Below are 22,536 nucleotides of genomic sequence, written 5' to 3' on the forward strand. Positions count from 1 at the left end.
GATATATCCTAGATTTATTGGCCATTTTAGTTTGGTCAATATTTTCTGGTGTAGGATATCAGAAACTGTCTAAGCATTTTAATTATTTGCTATTATTTGTAGGTATATTTTCAAGCAGTTCAGATCAGTATATGCTAACTCATTTGTAAAGATCATTGGTAAAAAAGATAATACAATTTCTTCTTTCAGAGGAGAATAGCTTGCTTGAATTACTTGATTCATTTACAATTGTTTTGCATCAGGACATAGTCATTATTGTTGTGCATGCATAATTATAATCATCATTTCTGTCTATCCATCCTTGGGCTGTGTGATGTACAATAGGCTCGATGTGTCTGCCTGCATGTCATAAAAGTGACTAATAGAGGCAACCTTTTTGCCCTTTGATGCATCCTATAGCGATGTTTTAAATGTGATAGTCTTGGAGATTTTTAAAAGAGCATGGTTTAAAAGAAGCTGGACTTTGTATTTTAAGGATTTTAGCTTGTTATTGCTTTACATTTGTTTTGTATGCAGTTTTGGGGATCCCTAAACTTCCTAGGCACTGTGTAGCCAGGATTGTGTTGATGTGCCATTAACCCTTTATATACAGACAGACAGACAGTCAGTCAGTCATTCCATCTATTCATACTTCCTGTAATCACCAAATCTATGCAAATCTTATACATAATTGAATGCCATTTAGTAGGATAATTGCATATTATTGTTGATGTGTCTGTTAAAGGTTTCATCTTCTCAGATCCCAGTTTGATGGACCTATTGCCACATTTCCAGCAAGTTTAAATCTCCACAACAGCCAGTCTTTCAACCAGTATAGCTCAGGAACCATTGAACATATTCTGATGCAATTCTTTATATACATTTTCTCACAGACCTAATGAGCCTTTTATGGTTTTGTCCTGTTAGTTCCACCTTGGATAGAGTTATTGCCCTTGACAATCACTTTCATATCTTCACAGGTGATCTTGATTATAATTGGTATTGTTCAATAGCCATTCAGCAGATTCTGATGCAGCTATGTAGACATAGATGTGTTTTTTAATGGGTTTTGTCTTGCTAAGTCCATTATGGATAGAGTTATAACCATTAAAAATTAATGTAAGATTATTTACATGGGATTATCATAGCTCAAGAACCATTCAACATATTCTGAAGCAGTTATTGTCTCAAAGATTTAATGTATGTTGTAATTAGTCATTCTTGGCATTTTACAGGTACTCTGGGGACACTAGAGTTCTCCCTGATGTACAACTCTAACAACAGCACACTGCAGTGTACCATTATTAGGTCCAGGGTAAGAGAATACGTGCATTTGCATGCTTTTATAGTTCTGCAAGTAAGGCTAAAGTCCAAATGTTGATGAATACATTCACTTTTGTGGCTGACATTTTTAGTGACACTTGATGTTGATCAATTATAAAATAATGAAGTATTTAACTTTTTGAAAAATTAAAAACTTGATATAGGTAAGGTTCAAAGCAATTTAAATTTATTTTCTTGTGATTTTCTTGTTAGCTGTACTGGTCATAGACCAGAAGAGCTGATGCAACAGCTAATGTCAGTTGTCCATATGTTAGCACAAGACTTATTTTTGTTGGGCTTTGCTGATAGCTAACCTAAATTGGCTTCCAAAATGAATTGTACTCGAACACTTCCGACAACTGAAATGATCATGCTTTGCATCCTATATATGCAGCTAAATCTGACTTCCATTGTTCACAAACTTATAAAAAATATAATACATATGGCTTAAACATTCAAGGCAATAATATGTAATAACTTTTGTTCTAGTATATGCATATAGCATCTCTTTGATTTAGCTATAATTGGCTGTTCAACGTCTTAATCCTACCTTTGCAAATTAGCGTAATGGGTTCACCCACTGCCGCCTTCAAAATATATCTCACTAGCTATTGTCAGCCAGTTAAGTAATATGTGAAATGAAGGTTTATACCTAACCTCTTTGCCTTTCATTGCTGCTATTTAAAGGGATAGTTTTACACCAGCTTCACTCATTCCTGTTTACCATTTAAACATGCTAAATGTAATTAACATATGATGAAAGTGGTATTCATTTTTTTGAGGGGGGTGATTACTGAAAATTGTGTTTTCTTGAAACACGACCATGTTAGGGGATTTGGGATACAAAATAATAATTTTAGCATGACACGCCATGCTTCAATCTGAATAAAATCAGGTCTCAATTTCACGTACGACATTGGTGATCTGATTTAGATTGTTATGACAGGTATGTAAACGTCATGAAAATACATTTAGACATTTCATCAGCACAATCAAAGTTTCCTCAGGCAACATTTTTTTGGACAAGTCTGATGGGTACCTCACTTAGAATACAGGATGGGCCGATCTGAAATTTGGGGGACACAGTCGTCATGCTATCGGACTTTATCAGCACTTCAAGTGTGTTCTTGTTACTCCACAGCTACTTGGAGGATTGCATGAAGCTTTACACACATTCCCTTTCCATGGTCTGTTTGGTCCTAAATGAAAATAATTATTTATCAAATGGATGGATTTATTAAATGGATGGATTTATCAAATGGATGGATTTATCAAATGGAGCTTTCACTAAAAGACATAATATTATGTCTAGCTGGTCACTAATGAAAATGGTGCTGATCTGATGTCCAATATTGCCACCATGGCAGTCATTCTGATGATCTTGTTATTAATACTCCTGTTGGTATTGATATTCCTTGTAGACGGATGGTCATATTGGCACAGAGTTTTCACCAAAAATCTTCTGATGTCTAGTTTTTAGCCTGAATGTAAATGGTACCAATCATAAATCCAGTATGGCCACCACAGCAGCTAATTTGAAGATCTCATTGCTGAAGAATACTTGAGATTGTTTTAATACTCAGCAGTTAAAAAGAAAAAAATGGTCTCATCTTCAATTCCAGAAATTCCTTTTCAGACAGTAGAGCATCATTCCCTTCAAGTGTTTGAATCTATATCACCAAGTAAGATGCTTTACATGAAAAAGTTAGGGAAAATTTCCCATACCAATAATTGTTCAAAACAATATAACTAAATGAGGAATTAAACTTCATAAAGTTTGCACATTTCATTGATTATATATACCTCTTGTTTAAATATACAAAGTGTATGGTGGTGAATGAGTTTTTTTCAATATGGCAAGTATTAAGATCATGTAAATTTTCTCCACAGAATGCCTGCACAGCCAGTTTACAGTAGTTCATAAAGATTTTCTAAGGTTTCATAATTTATTTTGAGGATAATAAAATTGCATACCATATTTACCATATATATTAGGACGTGATAAAATAATTATTTTTATTCCTGTCCCAGAACTTATGGTGAAATATTTTTTCACTTACTTCATATGTCCCAAAACTTTAGAAATAAAAAAAAATATTGGTATTGAACTTGCAACCCCCCCACCCCATAGCCCGTTGCAATTGAATAGATCAAACATGGTTGTACTCAAAGGTTTGAATAGGTAATCTGACAGAAAACTGGTTCCAACACAATCACAATATCGAGAGAGGGAAATATCACCTGATTGTTTGAAGGCATCTTCCATTAATGCGTGACATGGTGTTCAGTGCAAAATACCCAAGATTGTATTATATCCAGGTTAACTATATGACAGTGTCGCACAGATAAAAATCTTTATTTAAAAATACATTCACCATGAGTGCAAATGACAATCTTTTTGCACGGGTTAAAAAAAGTATTATTAACGCAAGTTATTGTTGTGTATACTATTTACCCATGGACATCAATGCCTGTTTGTATTAATTATGACTACAGATACCAAGCAAATAGAAGCCTAGGGTGGTGAATGAACACAACTGGCAGTGAGCAATAAATTCGTTCTTTGAACTGACAGGATGTCAAAGACAAAGGTTATTTTTTTACAATGCAAGCTCAAAAGATGACTTTAGATTCTTTTAAGTGTGCCAATTTGTTTCTTTATTTGTTTTTGTTGTGTTTTTTAAATACAAAGTCGGTCAAAATAGGGAAACCAGCTTTGGTTCCTTTTTATCGGTATTCACAGGAATTTTGAAAATAACTTGAAAGAACAGAACAAATTTTAAAGTGACAAAATATTATATAGTGCTTTGTGCATGGACATCAGTGACCCAGCATTGCCCAGAAGATTTGGAGAAATAAAATCATTTGATGAATTCATGAGGGCCAGGACAGAAGAAGATGGTTTCACTGACAATATGATCATTAACGTGGATGAAATTCCATACTTTGATCACATTCCTGGACAGACTGTCAATAAGATGGGGGTTAAAAGTGTGAGAATTAGTATGACTGGTGCAGATTTTAAAACAGTCTGACTTTAGTCCTTGCAGTTTCTGCTTCAGGAGATTTGTTGCCTTCAATGAAAAAAAATATGCACTGAAAGGATGGAATGTATGTGTGCAGCAGAAGGGTTGGGTTGATGAGATTATGCTGCAGTGGGTTAAAGAGTTTTATATCAAGGACACAGTTTTATATTTTTTAAAAATAAACTACAAGTTGAAGTGTATTTTCCGACATGTGATTTTCGAATGATTTAAAAACTATCCCACAACTTACAACTCGAAAAAAACTGTGTCCCAGAACATACAGTCCACACAAAAATTACTTTAAAATTTAATTTATGGTGTCCCAACACATACAGTAAATATGATAATCATTTATCTTGTTCTTTAGTTCATAAGAGACAATAGTAGACATCTGAGCACTACAATACAATTAGGTAGCAAGTCACATCAGTGACATTATAATGTAATGATCACATCCTTATGAGCTGTGCAGTAATCATTGATTTTAATGAAGCAGACAGACATCCTGAAATATGTTTATTGTTTTTTTATATGGCAAAGACATTTGAAATAGATTTTTCAACTTAACATTCACTATAATTTTGTGTGGAATTGTGAGAGGACTTTTTTGTTTTGATGTTAAATTTATATCCAAGTTTTTGAAAAGTTTTAACATCATGCTTATTTAAGAACATGAATTTTGACATTTGTCTCATCTGCAAAGTATGACATTTTGACATTTGTCTCATCTGCAAAAAGCATGACATTTTGACATTTGTCTCATCTGCAAAGCATGACATTTTGACATTTGTCTCATCTGCAAAGTATGACATTTTGACATTTGTCTCATCTGCAAAGCATGACATTTTGACATTTGTCTCATCTGCAAAACATGAATTTTGACATTTGTCTCATCTGCAAAGTATGACATTTTGACATTTGTCTCATCTGCAAAGCAAAGGGAAGAAATAGGAATTACTTTTCTAACTGCATTGTCATCACTATTTTTGGCTGAATGATTAAGGATTAAGCTTTTGGATTTAGCTCATTTTGCTTAGACACACTTATATGTTGTCATGAAACTTGATGCATGCATTTATCTTGGAGGGCAATATTATTAGGTTAAAGTATGTCACATTGACCTAATTTTAATATTTGAAGGATTATGTTAAATTTTTTTCTATTTAAGTCAGTTTCTTAGTGTTTTATGTGTGGTGAATGAAACTTCATGAGTTTATTCCTCTTGCTCACCGTGGACAAAGCAGGACAAAGTAAACTTTTTATCCCCACCCCATATAATACAGGAAGATATAGCTTTTACTTTATATTTCGGGGCCCCGAGTGGCCGAGTGGTCTAAAGCGCTCTTCGTTACGGATCACTGCCATCTCACCTCTGTCTGCGGCGGTTCGAGTCTAAGATTCAGCCAATGTGGGTATATGAGAAAGCTTGCCAGTAGCTTCTCGAGGGTCGGTGGTTCTTTCTGGGGTTTTCCTGGGTTCTTCCTCCACCATTAATACTGGCCGCCATGTATAGCCTATCGTGTGCTGAAAAATGGCGTTAAACCCCACAACAACAACAACAACTTTATATTTCTGTCTGTCATAAACATTTCTTCCAGAGCATAACTCAAACTATTCAAGATATATCATCCAAACTTGGTATACATCAAGCAAGGTTTGTAGATATGTTTTTTTTATACTTAGAATTCTCCACATTCAAAAGTTGTGTTTTCCCCATTGGAACAAGGTGTCTGGTCATAAAGAAATTGAATGTACCACTTTATCAGTTAATAAGTAGTATAAAAATTGGGGGTGCTGGACCATAAGGTACTTTCAGCTGGAGTTATATAAGTGTTGGCACAGGTGGGATATTTACATGTAATCTTCTAAATGACTTTTGTCATGCTCCAGTGGTTAGGTTTAACACTTACTTTTAGCTCAGTTTCTGGCAGACTTATCTATACAGTCATGTAACTTGATGGGTGTATTCTTCTTGAATGACACTACTCTCCACAGGCAAAAGTGGATCACAGTGACCTTCATTTTTTAGTCTAGTGATGTTTTAAATTTTATTTTTCCACAATAGATGAAGTGAGACAATTAATAGCATTCTCAGACTTTTGTATTTATTATAGTTTACAGTTAGTTTGTGTATATTTAACAGGGATTGAAGGCAATGGATTCAAATGGTCTGTCAGATCCCTATGTGAAACTCCATCTTCTTCCTGGAGCCAGCAAGGTAATTTTTCAACACTATGTTTAATTTAATACAGTAACACAGATATGTACAGTTTATGCATATGTTGCTAATTGATCCGTTTCTATTCAATAAATATATGATATTCAACTTGAAGTTTGCAAAAGACTAATCCATTTCAGGTTGATAATGTTTCTAATAGTCTATGAAGCTAAAATAGCAAGTGATAATGTTATTTAGCAATTGATAATGTTATTTAGCAAGTGATAATATTATTTAACAATTGTGCATGGAAGATCTTTTGATAATGGTGTATATACAAGTTGTTTCTTCCATGTGGCAGATTGCTGATAAAGTGGGTAAGTTCGGCTAACTGTTCATTATACAGACACTTACAGTCTTAGGTTAAATGATGCATTAGCTGGAACTACAATTTTTTATTGTTATTTAACATGAGGACAAATTTTCTCACCCATGCGACAGAGAAATCTAGCTGTTTTGGTAAAATTACTTTTCTTATCTCAGTCAAGTCATCTCAGACCAGACGTCTCAGTCAAGGTGTCCACGCACTCAGAACTACTTTTTAAAAAAAGAAACCCTTGTCTTCTGCTCTGCTTGATGTAGTTGTACTAATTTAAAAATCAAACAACATCAAAAGAGCAACAAATATATATCAAAAACATAGTAACTTAAGGTAAATCCATATGTGAGAACACACCATAAAAAACATTTCGAGAGAGACAAAGACACAAACGCATATGATGTCGAACTTTTTGGTATTATGCTAATTCGTTCCACACAGCATGGTCAATTTTATCTATATGAAGGCCTAGCTCAGTACATTTTTCAGGTTAGCGTCATTAAATGTAGCTAAAGCTACCTGACTAGTTTTAAATACTTAGTGTGAAACAAATTATATCCTGTTAGCTACATTTAACAACGCTGACCTGAAAAATGACTGTGCTACAGATAGGATAAAATTCTTAACGCTGCGTGGAATGAACCATAAGTATAACAGAAAACACTGATCCGTGCACATAAACTATAGACCTATACACTTCACAGCCCCCCAACTCTCTTAACAACTACGGAAAACTTAGTAACAGCCATAAAAGTGTTATATAAAACATGCTTTATTCTAATTTTGTTAATCATCACCATTGTGCCCCGGTTGAATCAAAAATATACCTACAATATTTAATGACAAATAATGCACCTACCAGCCAGAAGGAATCATTTATCCATCAACACATTAATCCATAAGCAAATTTCACTGTAACACTTACCATATTTCCAGGACAGAAAAATAAATATTCAAAGAATCCGTGAACTTGAAAGTTTAGTTTAGTACATGGTTATCCACTAGAGTCCATTTTTGGAGGGTCTATAATCCACGGGGGTAATTTTACAATTAATATTAAGGACAACACAAGTATGTCACACCTCCTCCAAAGAAAAGAATAGTTATATAAGATCGTGACACAGATCTCTAAGTACTCATGAATAATCTAAAGAAAGGTGTTACTCTTCATTGCAGCTTGTACTAAGTTGAACTACAGTAGAGCTGAGTAGCCAATATTGTTTTATTATTTACAATATAACTTTTCAAAATTGGAACTGATGAAAATAAAACAGTTTCTTGCTATCAATATTAATTATTTATTGTCAGTTTCATATAACATCCATATATTAAATGCGATAATACCTCATTATTATGCAATGTTTTATGTTGTTATTTTTCTTTGCTCACGCATATAAACTGTGTACCTTGGATGCAACGGTCACATTTCAGCCCTTATTAATATATTTATATTCATGTGCTGCATGTAAACATTGGACATGAACACTGGTGAAGAATTCTTTTTACTTTAAAGGAAAATATTGGGTGAGAAAAATAATCTATGTTAGCATTTGGACCGATACTAGGAAATCCCAGTTGCGGGTTTATATTATATGTCTCCCCACGAGGCTTGCCTGAGTGGGGAAACATATAATATAAACCCGCAACTGGGATTTCCTCCTCTCGGTCCAAACCCCAACATAGATTCTATATATCTAGTGTCCATGCTAGGGAGTGATTAGGGCAAACCAGTGCATGTAATTTAGGCTAAGTACTAGAAAAAGTGAAGTTGATTTCACAGCCTTTTTCCATTCAATTTAGATCTTTACAAAGATAAGCTTAATTCAGGAACCATTCAAATGCAGATTGGCATAAATACTGTCTTGTAGATGGTGCTGTATCATTTCTTGTACATACATTTTTGGAAGAGTTATGGACATTGTTAATAAATTTTATATATTACTTTAATATGGGCACTTTGTGAGCAGTATTTTTTACTCTGACACGAGCTTCATGGCCAAAAACAGGTGAAGAAAATTATGCCATAAAATGGGTCATTGTGTCTAGATAATTAACATTCCCCTTTACTCTAATTTTCTAGTCCAACAAGTTGAGGACCAAAACCATTCACAAAACCCTAAATCCTGAGTGGAACGAGACATTGACATACCATGGGATATCAGAGGAAGATATGATGAAGAAAACCATCAGGTGAATGTCAAGTCTATCATGAAATTGCTAACTACCACAAAAAGTTTTGCTTCCAATTTATTTAGTTTTTTGTGACTGGAAATGGTATATAGTGTTACTGTTGTATATCGTTGACTTTGTTTGGTTCAGTTTTGCATTCATGTTAGTTTCTTCTTTGAATACATTACCCAGTCATAATGCCTTAGGAGAGCTACTACTACCCAACATATCCAGCCCTTATAGGTAAAAAGTTTTAGATAAAAGCTAAACGTTATCTGCCCATATAGGTGGGAGTCAGGCAGAGTGTTCACAATTTTTTGCATGAATTGGCACCAAATCCTATGAATATCCCAGTTACTACTGCTCATGCCAAGTAGCATGTTCTGTCTAAGAGGGAACTTGCAGTGATCCTCTACCATTAGGGAATTCGCAGTGATCCTCTACCATTAGGGAATTCGCAGTGATCCTCTACCATTAGGGAATTAGGGAATTCGCAGTGATCCTCTGCCACTAGGGAATTTGCAGTGATCCTCTACCAAATTTCTTGAAGCTCTACACTTACAAGTTGGAGGAGTCTTTACTTCAAAGGGAAGTATACTTGTAAGATATTTCCAACTTTTCTTTCCTCCCTATAATGATGACAAAGTTCTGCATTTACAATTAAATCATTTTGCCATCACTTGATAGTATCTGCATATTTGCACAGGTAGCCTATGTGACTTCACGATAGTTCTGGCTATAGTTTTAATTTATATGTGCATGCAAGTCTGTTGTGGGGTACAGAAAACCCTTAATATGTGTATAATTTTCCGCTATGATCAGATACATGCAGGTAAGTTTTCTATACCAGTGCATTCAGCATCTGGGTACCAAGCTTCAATGAATTTTCCTGTACAGGTCATCATTAAGAGCATTCCTCCAGGTAGACTTACAAAAATGGTACTAACAGCTGCCTCATTTGTTGCTCAGCATCAAGAAGTTAGTGTTAGGACTGGTCGGCCTGGTGTCAGGATAATGTGTCTGGGTGGGACATGATGCTACAAGTCTGCAGCATGATGCCCCAGTTGCCAGAAATCACTATAAACTGCCACATTGCAGATATTGTAGCAATATGACTAGAGATTTTTTAAAGCTACATTAAAAATCCAAATCACATCACATCACCAGGTAGTATTGTGAACTGATATTATCTATTGATGCTTCATTGCCCTGATCAAGCCGTTTGCAGCACTTCATAGTTTTATGTAACATTTTGTCATCAGTATTACCTATATAGAATGTCATTGGGTCTGTTCCATCAGGTAAATTGTATCATAATGGATTATGTAGTACCTGCATTATAAGGTGCTTCAGTTCCTTTTTTGTGTGCAGGCTTTTGTAATATAGAAAACTTGTTTATATTACGTATAGCTTCCTCTCAAGTCAGATAAGTACAGGTCAGTTTTCTATACATGGTTTACTCCAAAGTGTGCAACTCATGCAGTGTTGAAATAAGTGATGCTTGAGTGAATTTTATCTATATAGGCATCTAAACAATTGGTCTTTGTAAGGGTAAGCTGTTACTAGAATTGATTGTTTTGCTACATGTAAGTACTGTAAGTGAAATTCCAGTGATTCTACCTGGACAATCATTTCAAATTCAATGCCTACAGGTCATTTGTGACTCAAATTTGTTATTCAGCATCCACTTCTAACTAATGATACTGAAGATATTTTTTCTACCTGTACATATCACGTGCACGCTGCTACAGGTGTTTGTAATAGTGGGTAACCTTGCACTGTTTCTTACAAGTTCAAAGCAGGACACTGACTAAGCTAAATGGATATAGGGTCTGCTCTGTTTTGTCTTGCAGATTTAAACTGACAACCACTCGACATGTGTAATTTTCTGTAATACATGTCAGACTTGCCTATTATGGACACAAGTCAGTCAAAGCTTGAGGGATGGAAACCTTGCTTGCACACAAGGGTTCACACCATATGATTCCTGGTCAGCCAGAAGGATAACAGCAACAGGCATTGGTTACAGTCTTGCATATCAGAATTATGGACTGGATACATGGAGCAATATCCAGTACCCTGTCCCAACCTCAAGACCTGGACTACATTATGCCAGCCAAGATGGCCATGCTCCTTCATGACCTGACTTGGCCATATCAGAATTATGGACTGGATACATGTATCCAGTCCATAATCATATGATATGATCACAGTTTACCATGACCACAGTCTGTCATACAGTATCAGCCACCAAAAAACTGACTGGTTCAGTTCCATGACTCACATAGTGTTGCAAAGCTCTTCTCAAGCATGATGCCCAGTTTAATGCTGTTATACCAACAAACCCACTTCATGAAACCAGTTATACATGAATTAATCTGACTTGCATAGTGCTGCTAGGCACTTTCTGTGGAAGAAGCCCATTCCATACAGGCACTTTCATGGATTTGTCTAACCACACAGTGCTGCTAGGTACTTCTGTGGATTAAGCCCGTTCCATACAGGCACTTTCATGGATTTGTCTAACCACACAGTGCTGCTAGGTACTTCTGTGGATGAAGCCCATTCCATACAGGCACTTTCATGGATTTGTCTAACTACATAGTGCTGCTAGGCACTTTCTGTAGATGAAGCCCGTTCCATGCAGGCACTTTCATGGATTTGTCTAACCACACAGTGCTGCTAGGTACTTCTGTGGAAGACATACAGTTTATATAGACACCCTCATGTATCAGTTTTACCCACAATAGTGCCTCGAAACAATTCTATAGTCCTACAACTCCTGATCTACATGGGAGAGTCAGAGGAAGGTCCAATTGTTTCTGCCAGCATTTCCACTAATCCATCCCTGTCTTGATGACATATGTACAGGCCCCACATCATACCTGTATCTTAGTTCCTGGTAATAAGAAGATTCCAATCTTTCATGACTGATTGGAGAAGATTTGCTATCATGACATAGGAATCCAACAGTAGCTCATGGGTGTCAGTATCATGTTCAACACAGTATGTACCAGGCCATTGGCCACAGATCTTTCAGCTACAACATAACACTTATCAGTTGACCCTCAACCTAAGCACATTCAGTCAACTCTGTTACACTCTCAGGCTTGTAAAGGAATGAGTCCTAATGCTGTCCATTGCAAAGGCTGTGCAAGCAGTGTGGATTTGCAAGAGACATGATTTCATGCCACACTCTAATGGCTTTTCATATGTTTTGTGATACGCCTAAAACAGGCTTCAACAACAGACTAGTTATATTTTGGAGCAAAACATGCTTTTATGTTACTCTCCTTTCATTCTCAGACTCCTGTTAGCAAGAATATCTTAGACCTTGTACCCTTTCAAGATTCAGTTGACTAGGTCTGGACTCTATGTTCAAGTAAGAAGAATGTGTTCACATGGAAAGAGATTTGAATTCATGCAATAATAAGTTCTATGCCTCTTTGGAGCAATCCATCTGCATGAGTATTCAGTCACTGGCCAAGTTTTGCTCAATATGGCAGCAAACATCTTAGTCCTTGGTCACTTTTTGGGTGGTTACATGGTCCAAGTGGAGACCAAACCTTTACAATTAGATCAAGTCTAGCAATTGGCAACCATTCAAGGTTTCCTCACAAAGGCACTTTTGACTTGCATTGGCAATACCTCTGCAAATACATCCTCTGGCAAGCATGATCACTATGTATGTGAAAACAGAGGCTAGGGGGAGCAAGTCTTCTACTTTTTCGGAGTATGGCCCTCGCAGGATTATTATTCATACATCCACATCATCAAAATGGATGTCGTTTTTGAAAACCTGTCATTGGTGGCTGGCAAACCTACATGGAAATAGAGTTCTCATTGTGGCAGATAACTTTACTGTGGTGACTGATCTAAAACAGCAAAGCGGAACAAGTACCCAGACCTTTGTATTCTTGTTTGGGATTTTCTAAAGTGGTATCCTCACTGACAATCCATGATTCAATTTGACATATCATTGGCTGGCTAATATTATGGCAGACTCATTGTTTTGCAAGCAGGAACTCATACAAACGGAATGGCCTTTTCATCCCGCGGTTTTGTATGGTACATTATCAATAGGGTTGACTTATACTGGACATTAGTGCCAAGGTGGAATGTCAACAGTTTCAACCTTTGTCACACCAATCCTGGGCCCAACGGCTTTGCTAATTGCTGCTTTGTATACAGTGGAGTGGCCGAAAGTATACACATCTAAAAACCTTGGATTCTGAACGTGATACAGTGACCAAAAGTATCTGAATGTCTTCATCCTCGTTACTAAAATTGGGAGTACAAGACCAGCTGGTAAGTATAAGAAGACTATGATCTCAATTCACACAGTTTATTCCAGTGAAGACATCCATACCACAATAGATAACTTTCAATGAGAAACAGCTATCACCAATCATGGTTAAAATTACCATTTTGATGATGGAAGTGAAGGCTGTCAAACAAATCAAAGACCTGATTTTCTATTCATTTGGATTTCACCTGGCCAAAAGCACTGGACCCTTGCCCAAGTGGACTTTTCATGAGGATTAACCTGGCTCAACAAGACACCAATTGAACTGCTCTCAAGACCTTATATAGTTCACCTATCCTACAAGTCCTGCCTTTTTACTACTTGGATAGTCAGTAGGCAAAATCAGCAATTCATTTTTTGGTGGACCCATCTTCTTATAGTTCCAACATGGTAGGTCAGTATCATCACTGACTCGCCTTTCATGCAAGACCTGCTTCCTCATTTGCATTAGCTACAGCAGGCAGAATCAGCAAAATACATGCCTTATCAGTGGACCTGAATTAAATACAGTTCCAACAAGACAGGTCAGTTTCACCCATGATAGTATCCTCTTTCATTGCCATGAAAAGACTGATAACCATGGGTGACCAGACTTTTGCAATGAAATTGCTGTCTACTCTGGACGCTTCTGCTCAAGACCACCAGCAAGATCCAGTATGGGCTTTGAAGTGGTATCTTAAAATGACAGAACTGTTTTGTCAAGGGAGATCACACTTATTTTTAACTCTCAAACAGAAACAGTAAGATATCTCAACAGAGACCCTTTCATCCTGGATTAAATGGGTTATTCACTTTGCATATTGAGAAATAACCCCATCTCCGATGTATTCTGGCTCACGATGTTAGAACAGTTGCCACAAAAATAGCATTTTACTGGAACTAGTCTGTAAATGACATTATATAGGCTGTGGGTTGGAAATCAGAGTCAAAATTTTCTAGTTTTTATCTAAGATATCTTTCAATGGACTCAGCTTGGTCTGGTAAGACCTATAGCCCTGGTACAACAGGTCACCTTTCCAGGTCATTCAACAGCTTCATAAGATGCAGCTTCATGGCTTCCGCTGGATTTGCAGGAGGGAAAATTTGCTTTTTGAAGCTGCTCAATGACAGATGGAGTCTTCTCCAGTTAGGTTATCAGGAAGTTGTCTCACATATCTTAGGGGACCAGAGATGGCATCACTGGGGTAAGGGGATGTATATCCCTTCACCTCTTACCTATTGCCTAAGGTATTATGATTAATTAACATTCTAGTAAAATATGTTTTGGCATGAATATTTACCCAATTATAATAAACAAACACCCTCCTAACCTCCCCACAGTTACATCCATAGAGAGAGCCTGCCTTCCACTCCAGTAGTGACTGAGATATTCATGGGATTTGGCACCAAACCCTGTACCAAGGGGAAATCACTATGCCTGACCATTACCCGGTGGGCAGATAACTTTTAGCTTTCTAGCTACAAGTGTTTAACCTGGAAGGGCTGGATTTGCAAGGTAGTTTTAGTTCTCCTAAGGTATTATGATTGGGTAAGTATTCGTGAAGAAAAATTTTACTAGAAAAAATAGTTTCTTCTGTATTGTTGGCTGCAGGGTAGGATATTCCTATTCTAAAAATACACTTCTTATATTGGAATGTTTCTTTTAAAAACTGTAGTTGCAGTTTATAAACTTGGCATTCCATTAACTGTAGGGAATGGACTGGCATGCAATCTTGCATATATCTATCAAGTAATATTTTAGGGTAATTAAAAGTTGGTCACAGATTCATAGGCCACTTGAATGTACTAATCTGGGCAAAAAAATACAATAAACTTGTAAAATAAACTTACAAATAGTCATAATCTTATTTTTCTAAATCAACATTTTTTTTATATTAAATTTATTAAAGAGAACATTGTTTCCAGTAGGTATATCTCTGCTTGCTTAACTCAAAATCTATATTATTGTTCACAAATTCTGAGTTTGAAGGAATTGATGTATTTATTCAAAGAATGACAAGTACCTTAAGTTCAAAACAGTATTAGCAAACAGAAATATTTGGAATATTTGTGAGTTAACTAATTTTCTTTTTCACATTGTATGTAGACTATTATTTTGTGATGAAAAGATTGTAATGTATATACTGTTATTGTCCACAAGTATCATGATAAATTGTTTTGACATTGGGGTTCATATTCAGAACTCCATCAGGTTGTAAGATGGAATGGCGGATATAGTTTAAAACATACAGTGTATGTATGTGAATGATGTTTCTTCTAAAATTTTATTTTAACATCCCTTACTTGCAGTTTGATGATTCCCTTATGTTGGAATAAAATAATTACATGTTATTTAGTGTGTGTTCTGGAGTCATGGTTAGCTGAACACAGTCCAAGGTGTTTGCTTTTAGAGATACAACTCACCTACATCATGTTAGTTCATGTCTCGGCTCAACCAATGTGGGTATGTAAGAAAACCTGCAAGTAAGTTCCCATGGGTCAGTGGTTCATCTGGGATCTTCCTGGCCTCTTCCTTCATTAAATATACTGGTTGCCATGTCTAGCCTATTATGAAAAATGGCTCGAACCCTACAGAAATGAAAAAAAAAAAGTTTTTTTTTGTATAGTGTATCATGTGAAGACACTTCATATTTGTATAGAGTAAAACCATTACCACAAAAAATATACTTTTTTGCATACCTGTAATTTGCTAAACTTTCCAATATGTAGAAACTAAAGATTCATTTAAATTTACTGATGCTAAAACATTGCGGTTCAGGTATCTCTGATTTATCCATGCAGATTGGCAGTCCTGGATGAGGATGCTTTTGGTTATGACTTCATAGGAGAAACTCGTGTCCCATTGAAAAAATTGAGGGCCATGCAACCACGTAACTTCAATGTCTACCTGGAGAGTCAGGTATATTTATTTATGCTGCATTGTTAGCTCACAATGGCTAATTTCATACTTATTCATCATCAACACTAAATATCCTACTTCTTACTGCTTGCCATAAAACACCAAACTGAAACAAATCATGCTGGAAACTCCTTAGAACATTATCAGTAGTTTGTTGCATTTTTTTCCTTTGATAAATAGAATCATATATTTGTGAGGGGCCCCGAGTGGCCAAGTGGTCTAAAGTGCTCACTGTTCCAGATCACTGCCATCTCACCTATGTCTGCGTGGGTTCGAGTCCAAGGCTCGGCTAGTGTGGGCATGTGGGAAAAGCCTGCCAGTAGCTTCTCATGGGTTGGTGGTTCTTCCCTGGGTTTTCCAGGGTTCATCCTCCACCAGTTATACTGGCTGCCATGTATAGCCTATCTTGTGCTGAAAAATGGCGTTAAACCCTAGAACAACAACAACAACAACATATATTTGTGATGATTAAATTGGAACGTGATTTAAAAAATACCATAATTTTAATAGTTTGCTTTCCAGGGCTCATAAAACAGAACAATTTTATAAGTAAATGCATGAAATGAGTGCCTATTTTAGATATAGAGATCATTCCTTGGTTTTCATTTTAAATATAAGGATCTTTCCTTGGTTCTCATTTTAGGTTTAAGGATCTATCATTGGTTCTCATTTTAGATATAAGGATCTTTCAGTAATACTCATTTTAGATATAAGGATCTTCCAGTAGTACTCATTTTAGATACATAACAAATTTTGTTACATTATACAAATCAACATTTTCTCTGTCACAATGTTTGAATTTAATTTCCCATGTATTCCAAGGGTTTTGTTATAATGCTCCTTTGTTGCATTGTTTAATCAATTATTGAATTTGATTTGTGTGGGCTGCATGAGAAAATTATACCAATGATAATGTTTATATCACTCGAATCACTGAAGCCAGATAAACAGTGGTGGTCATTTAAATAACAAAGGTGTAAAAACAAAAATGCTGGGTAACAAAAGCATGATAATCACACCTCATTGATGATGAGTACCTTAGAATCACAGGTTCCTGGTTCAGTGCAATTAAAACATGAAAAGAAATGTTTTTGTTTTGTACATTTCTTACTAAATAATTTAGAAATAGCATTTAGCTTTCTCTACCTGTATTTCACTACTTGATTATAGCTGGAAGTAAAATATCTCATGTTATTTTGAATTCTGTCTTGTGAAAACATCTGAAAAGTTGTTGGTCAGAAAAAGAACAAATTGTCTAAAGACATAAAGCTACAAATAATATGAGGAATAAAAGCATGGATATGTCTGATTGAGTTGCCACTGACAGTGACTCAAACTATTTGGCGTGTAAGAAGAGGTGAAGCCAGCTTGGAAACAGCTTTGAACGTGTGCTAATCCGGAAGTAGAAGAGGGTCTTATTGACTTGGTTCAAAGCAATAAAACTTGACAATATTGGAGTAAAAAGACCTATTTAAATCACTTCTAAATTAGGAGTCCCAAATTTCAGTGCAGATAAAATTTGCTTTGACAGATTTAAACAAAGAAATAACATCCTGACCAGAGCATTGAATGCATTGGTTTGTGAAAATACTGTGGTAGCTGGGAAAATGCAATTTACACCAGAACTAAATAATAAACCTTGTGAAAAATAAACAGTGAATCTTAATATAATATTTCTCGGCTATAGTGTTTTAAAATTTCCAGTGTGCTCTAAAACATTGTACATAATTTTTACTGTATCAGTATCTTTCCCTAGTGCTCATTTAGATATAAAGATCTCTCATCAGTGCTCATTTTAGATATAAAGCTCTCTCATTAGTGCTCATTTTAGATATAAAGATTTCATCAGTGAACATTTAAGACATAAAGATCTCTCATCAATGCTCATTTTAGATATAAATCTCTCATCAGTGCTCATTTTAGATATAAATATCTCTCATTAGTGCTCATTTTAGATATAAAAAGCTTTCTCATCAGTGCTCATTTAAGATATAAAGATCTCATCAGTGCTCATTTTAGATATAAAGATTTCATCAGTGCACATTTAAGATATAAAGATCTCGAATCATTGCTCATTTTAGATATAAAGATTTCATCAGTGCACATTTAAGATATAAAGATCTCTCATCAGTGCTCATTTTAGATATAAATCTCTCTCATCAGTGCTCATTTTAGATATTAATATCTCTCATTAGTGCTCATTTTAGATATAAAGATTTCTCATCAGTGCTCATTTAAGATATAAAGATCTCATCAGTGCACATTTAAGATATAAAGATCTCTCATCAGTGCTCATTTTAGATATAAATCTCTCTCATCAGTGCTCATTTTAGATATTAATATCTCTCATTAGTGCTCATTTTAGATATAAAGCTTTCTCATCAGTGCTCATTTAAGATATAAAGATCTCATCAGTGCTCATTTTAGATATAAAGATTTCATCAGTGCTCATTTAAGATATAAAGATCTCATCAGTGCTCATTTTAGATATAAAGATTTCATCAGTGCACATTTAAGATATAAAGATCTTTCATCAGCACTAATTTAAAAAATAACGATCTTTCATTAGTGATCAATTCAGATATGAGATTCTTTTATGGTTATAGATTACTGCATTTGTGTGGGAAAATGAGTTTTTTTATATATGTTTATATGCATAATGTTAGGAGTACTGTGTAGCTCAGAAACATTGAATTCATATTTTTCTACATGGATCAGCTTCAGTTGATTTGCAGCTATCTTTTAAAAAATGAAACCATCTCAAAATTGTAGGATATGGTGGAGAATTACATTTGTAAAATTTATCCAGGTAGACTATGATATCAGTTGGGGAGTACCCAAAGAGTGTGCTGATATTACAGTATGCTTTTTTGCACAGTGACAGAATTGTTCTCCATTTTAGGTTACCGTCCTGTACCTATGTTACATCACATTCATATATATGCAGGTTGTCTGGCATGCTGTACATGCAGCTGCAGATAAAATCTTTAAATAGCATTTTGTCTATCGATCAGTTTTACATGTTGGGTTGAAAGAAACCAAAAGAGTTACAATACAGTATTTAGAACTTTTCAATAATCATCATACATAGTTCCAGATAAAACTTTTTTTGATAATCTGATATAGACATCACCTATTAGTATTTTCTGATTCCTTACCACCACTGTCCAGAAAGCTGTGAATACTTTATGATATCACATGAAAGCAGCCTGACCCCATTCAATTCATGAGAAATTAATGCTGTAAAATCCTGTTCTTTAATAAAAGCATAATCTGTGCTATGCTTTGATCAGGAGACCTGTATCATCTCCCAAATACCTTATATACTCACTCATAAGTCAAGTTGTTGTTACCACATATACTTGCTTACAAGTTGACGCCAACTGCACATTATCCAGACCTAGATCTGCCATCACATAATGTGCCATCTGTTCTAGGTCAGTGCAGTTTGTTAGCAAGAATCACTGGAGCAAACAATATAGACTCGGAATTAGTGATGACAGATCAGGGTCTATGTTGTTTACAGCTGGACTCTTCTTTTTTTTTGAGTATATATGGTAGATCACACTCACTACTTCATGTCTCATATGATCTGTCGGTATCACACACACAATCAAGATTATACAGTCATCCTGATGAAGGTACTCTACAAATGATGTATTTATATGGTCCGCCAATATCACACACACACACACACACTCAAGATTATACAGTCGTCCTGATCAAGGTATCATTCTAATGATGTATCATATGATCTTTACATTATATATTACTGATCCACATCAGATTGAGGAGCAGGAGGATGATCTGTTGTCCAACGACAGGGGAAAGATTCTACTGGCTCTCAAATATAACTCCAACAAACAGGCATTGACCGTGGGCATTGTCCGATGTGCTGGATTAGCTGCCATGGATACCAACGGATATTCTGATCCATATGTCAAAATGTAAATACAATATTGTTCCTTCACTGTTAATATGGAAAAATTGGTCCATGCAGATAATTTTTTCTGTCAACATTTTACTTTTGTGTTTTAATGGACTTTACATTATTCAATGACATTGCTATGTGATTTTGCTAGGTAATTAAATGATAAAGCATAATTTTATCTTTGGTAGATGTGCATGTTGGATTCAGGGTGGAATTTCGATGCATCGGAAAGTTTTGGATAGCTCTGTTATTTTCATTGTCAGATGTACTTGTCAATTAAAATCTAGTTCTTTAGACTCATTTTTATAAGTTTCATTACATATATATATATATATATATTGTACACTTTTGTACTAAAATAATCTCTAAAGTAAAGTCCTCATTATTATATATAATATACTTTTATACTAATTTATGATACTCTATATACAATATACTTTTGTACTAATTTATTATACTCTATTTACAATATACTTTTGTACTAATTTAGTGTACTCTATATACAGTATACTTTTGTGCTAATTTATTATACTCTATATACAATATACTTTTGTATTAATTTAGTGTACTCTATATATAGTATACTTTTGTACTAATTTAGTGTACTCTATATATAGTATACTTTTGTACTAATTTAGTATATATATAGTATAATTTTGTACTAATTTAGTATACTCTATATATAGTATACGTTTGTACTAATTTAGTGTACTTTATCTATAGTATACTGTTGTACTAATTTAGCATACTCTAGATACAGTATACTTTTGTACTAATTTAGTATACTCTATATATAGTATACATTTCTACAAATCATATGCACATTACTCATAATAATGATGAAGCATTATGCATCTTTTTTTATGTTTTATTCAAGTTCTAGAATGAAGGATTAAAAGTGACCTGTGTAAAATGTCCCAACATCCTGGCCATCAATAATATATCAATGAATCTAAAATCATTGCATGTAGGGCAAGGATTGCAAAGTTGTAGCACACTGGCATTGCACCTATATGTTCTTTTATCCATGCACCTCTAATGTTCTTTCATCCATGCACCTGTATGTTCTTTTATCCATGTACCTCTATGTTCCTTCATCCATGTACCTCGGTGTTCTTTTATCCATGTACCTCTGTGTTCTTTTATCCATGTACCTCTATGTTCTTTTATCCCTGTACCTCTATTTTCTTTTATCCATGTATATCTGTGTTCTTTTATCCATGTACCTCTGTGTTCTTTTATCCATGTACCTCTGTGTTCTTTTATCCATGTACCTCTATGTTCTTTTATCCCTGTACCTCTATTTTCTTTTATCCATGTATATCTGTGTTCTTTTATCCATGTACCTCTGTGTTCTTTTATCCATGTACCTCTGTGTTCTTTTATCCATGTACCTCTATGTTCTTTTATCCCTGTACCTCTATTTTCTTTTATCCATGTATATCTGTGTTCTTTTATCCATGTACCTCTGTGTTCTTTTATCCATGTACCTCTGTGTTCTTTTATCCATGTACCTCTATGTTCTTTCATCCATGTACCTCTATGTTCTTTTATCCATGTACCTCTGTGTTCTTTCATCCATGTACCTCTATGTTCTTTCATCCATGTACCTCTGTGTTCCTTTGCCCATGTACATCTATGTTCTTTTATCCATGTACCTCTATGTTCTTTCATCCATGCACCTCTGTGTTCTTTTATCCATGTACCTCTGTGTTCTTTCATCCATGTACCTCTATGTTCTTTTATCCATGTACCTCTGTGTTCCTTTGCCCATGTACATCTATGTTCTTTTATCCATGTACCTCTATGTTCTTTCATCCATGTACCTCTGTGTTCTTTTATCCATGTACCTCTGTGTTCTTTTATCCATGTACCTCTATGTTCTTTCATCCATGTACCTCTATGTTCTTTTGCCCATGTACCTATAAATTATTTTGTCTGTGTACCTCTATGTTCTTTCATCCATGTACCTCTGTGTTCTTTTATCGATGTACTGCTGTTTTCTTTTATCCATATACCTCTGTCTTCTTTCATCCATGTACCTCTATGTTCTATTATCCATGTACCTCTATGTTCTTTTGCCTATGTACCTCAACATTATTTTGACTATGTACCTCTATGTTCTTTCATCCATGTACCTCTACATTATTTTGTCTATGTACCTCTGTGTTCTTTCATCCATGTACCTCTATGTTCTTTTATCCATGTACCTCTGTGTTCCTTTGCCCATGTACATCTATGTTCTTTTATCCATGTACCTCTATGTTCTTTCATCCATGCACCTCTATGTTCTTTTATCCATGTACCTCTGTGTTCTTTCATCCATGTACCTCTATGTTCTTTTATCCATGTACCTCTGTGTTCCT

At 35.2% G+C, this 22,536-nt stretch overlaps 1 protein-coding gene across 3 annotated transcripts in view; it reads left to right on the forward strand.

The window, feature by feature from the left end:
- LOC149777593 (rabphilin-3A-like) overlaps positions 1–22,536 on the forward strand; it is a 149,358-nt gene that overhangs the window by 95,912 nt on the left and 30,910 nt on the right. For all 3 annotated transcript variants that reach the window (XM_089942235.1, XM_089942234.1, XM_089942236.1), the window contains exons 11-15: positions 1,215–1,294; positions 6,472–6,546; positions 8,946–9,055; positions 16,122–16,239; positions 20,026–20,186. In XM_089942235.1, the coding sequence (XP_089798361.1) occupies positions 1,215–1,294; positions 6,472–6,546; positions 8,946–9,055; positions 16,122–16,239; positions 20,026–20,186 (544 nt within the window). The remainder of the gene's footprint in view (positions 1–1,214; positions 1,295–6,471; positions 6,547–8,945; positions 9,056–16,121; positions 16,240–20,025; positions 20,187–22,536) is intronic.

The sequence above is a fragment of the Sinohyriopsis cumingii genome, chromosome 18 (genome assembly GCF_028554795.1).
Source record: "Sinohyriopsis cumingii isolate HCF-2022 chromosome 18, ASM2855479v2, whole genome shotgun sequence".
In the NCBI taxonomy this organism is placed as follows: domain Eukaryota; kingdom Metazoa; phylum Mollusca; class Bivalvia; order Unionida; family Unionidae; genus Sinohyriopsis; species Sinohyriopsis cumingii.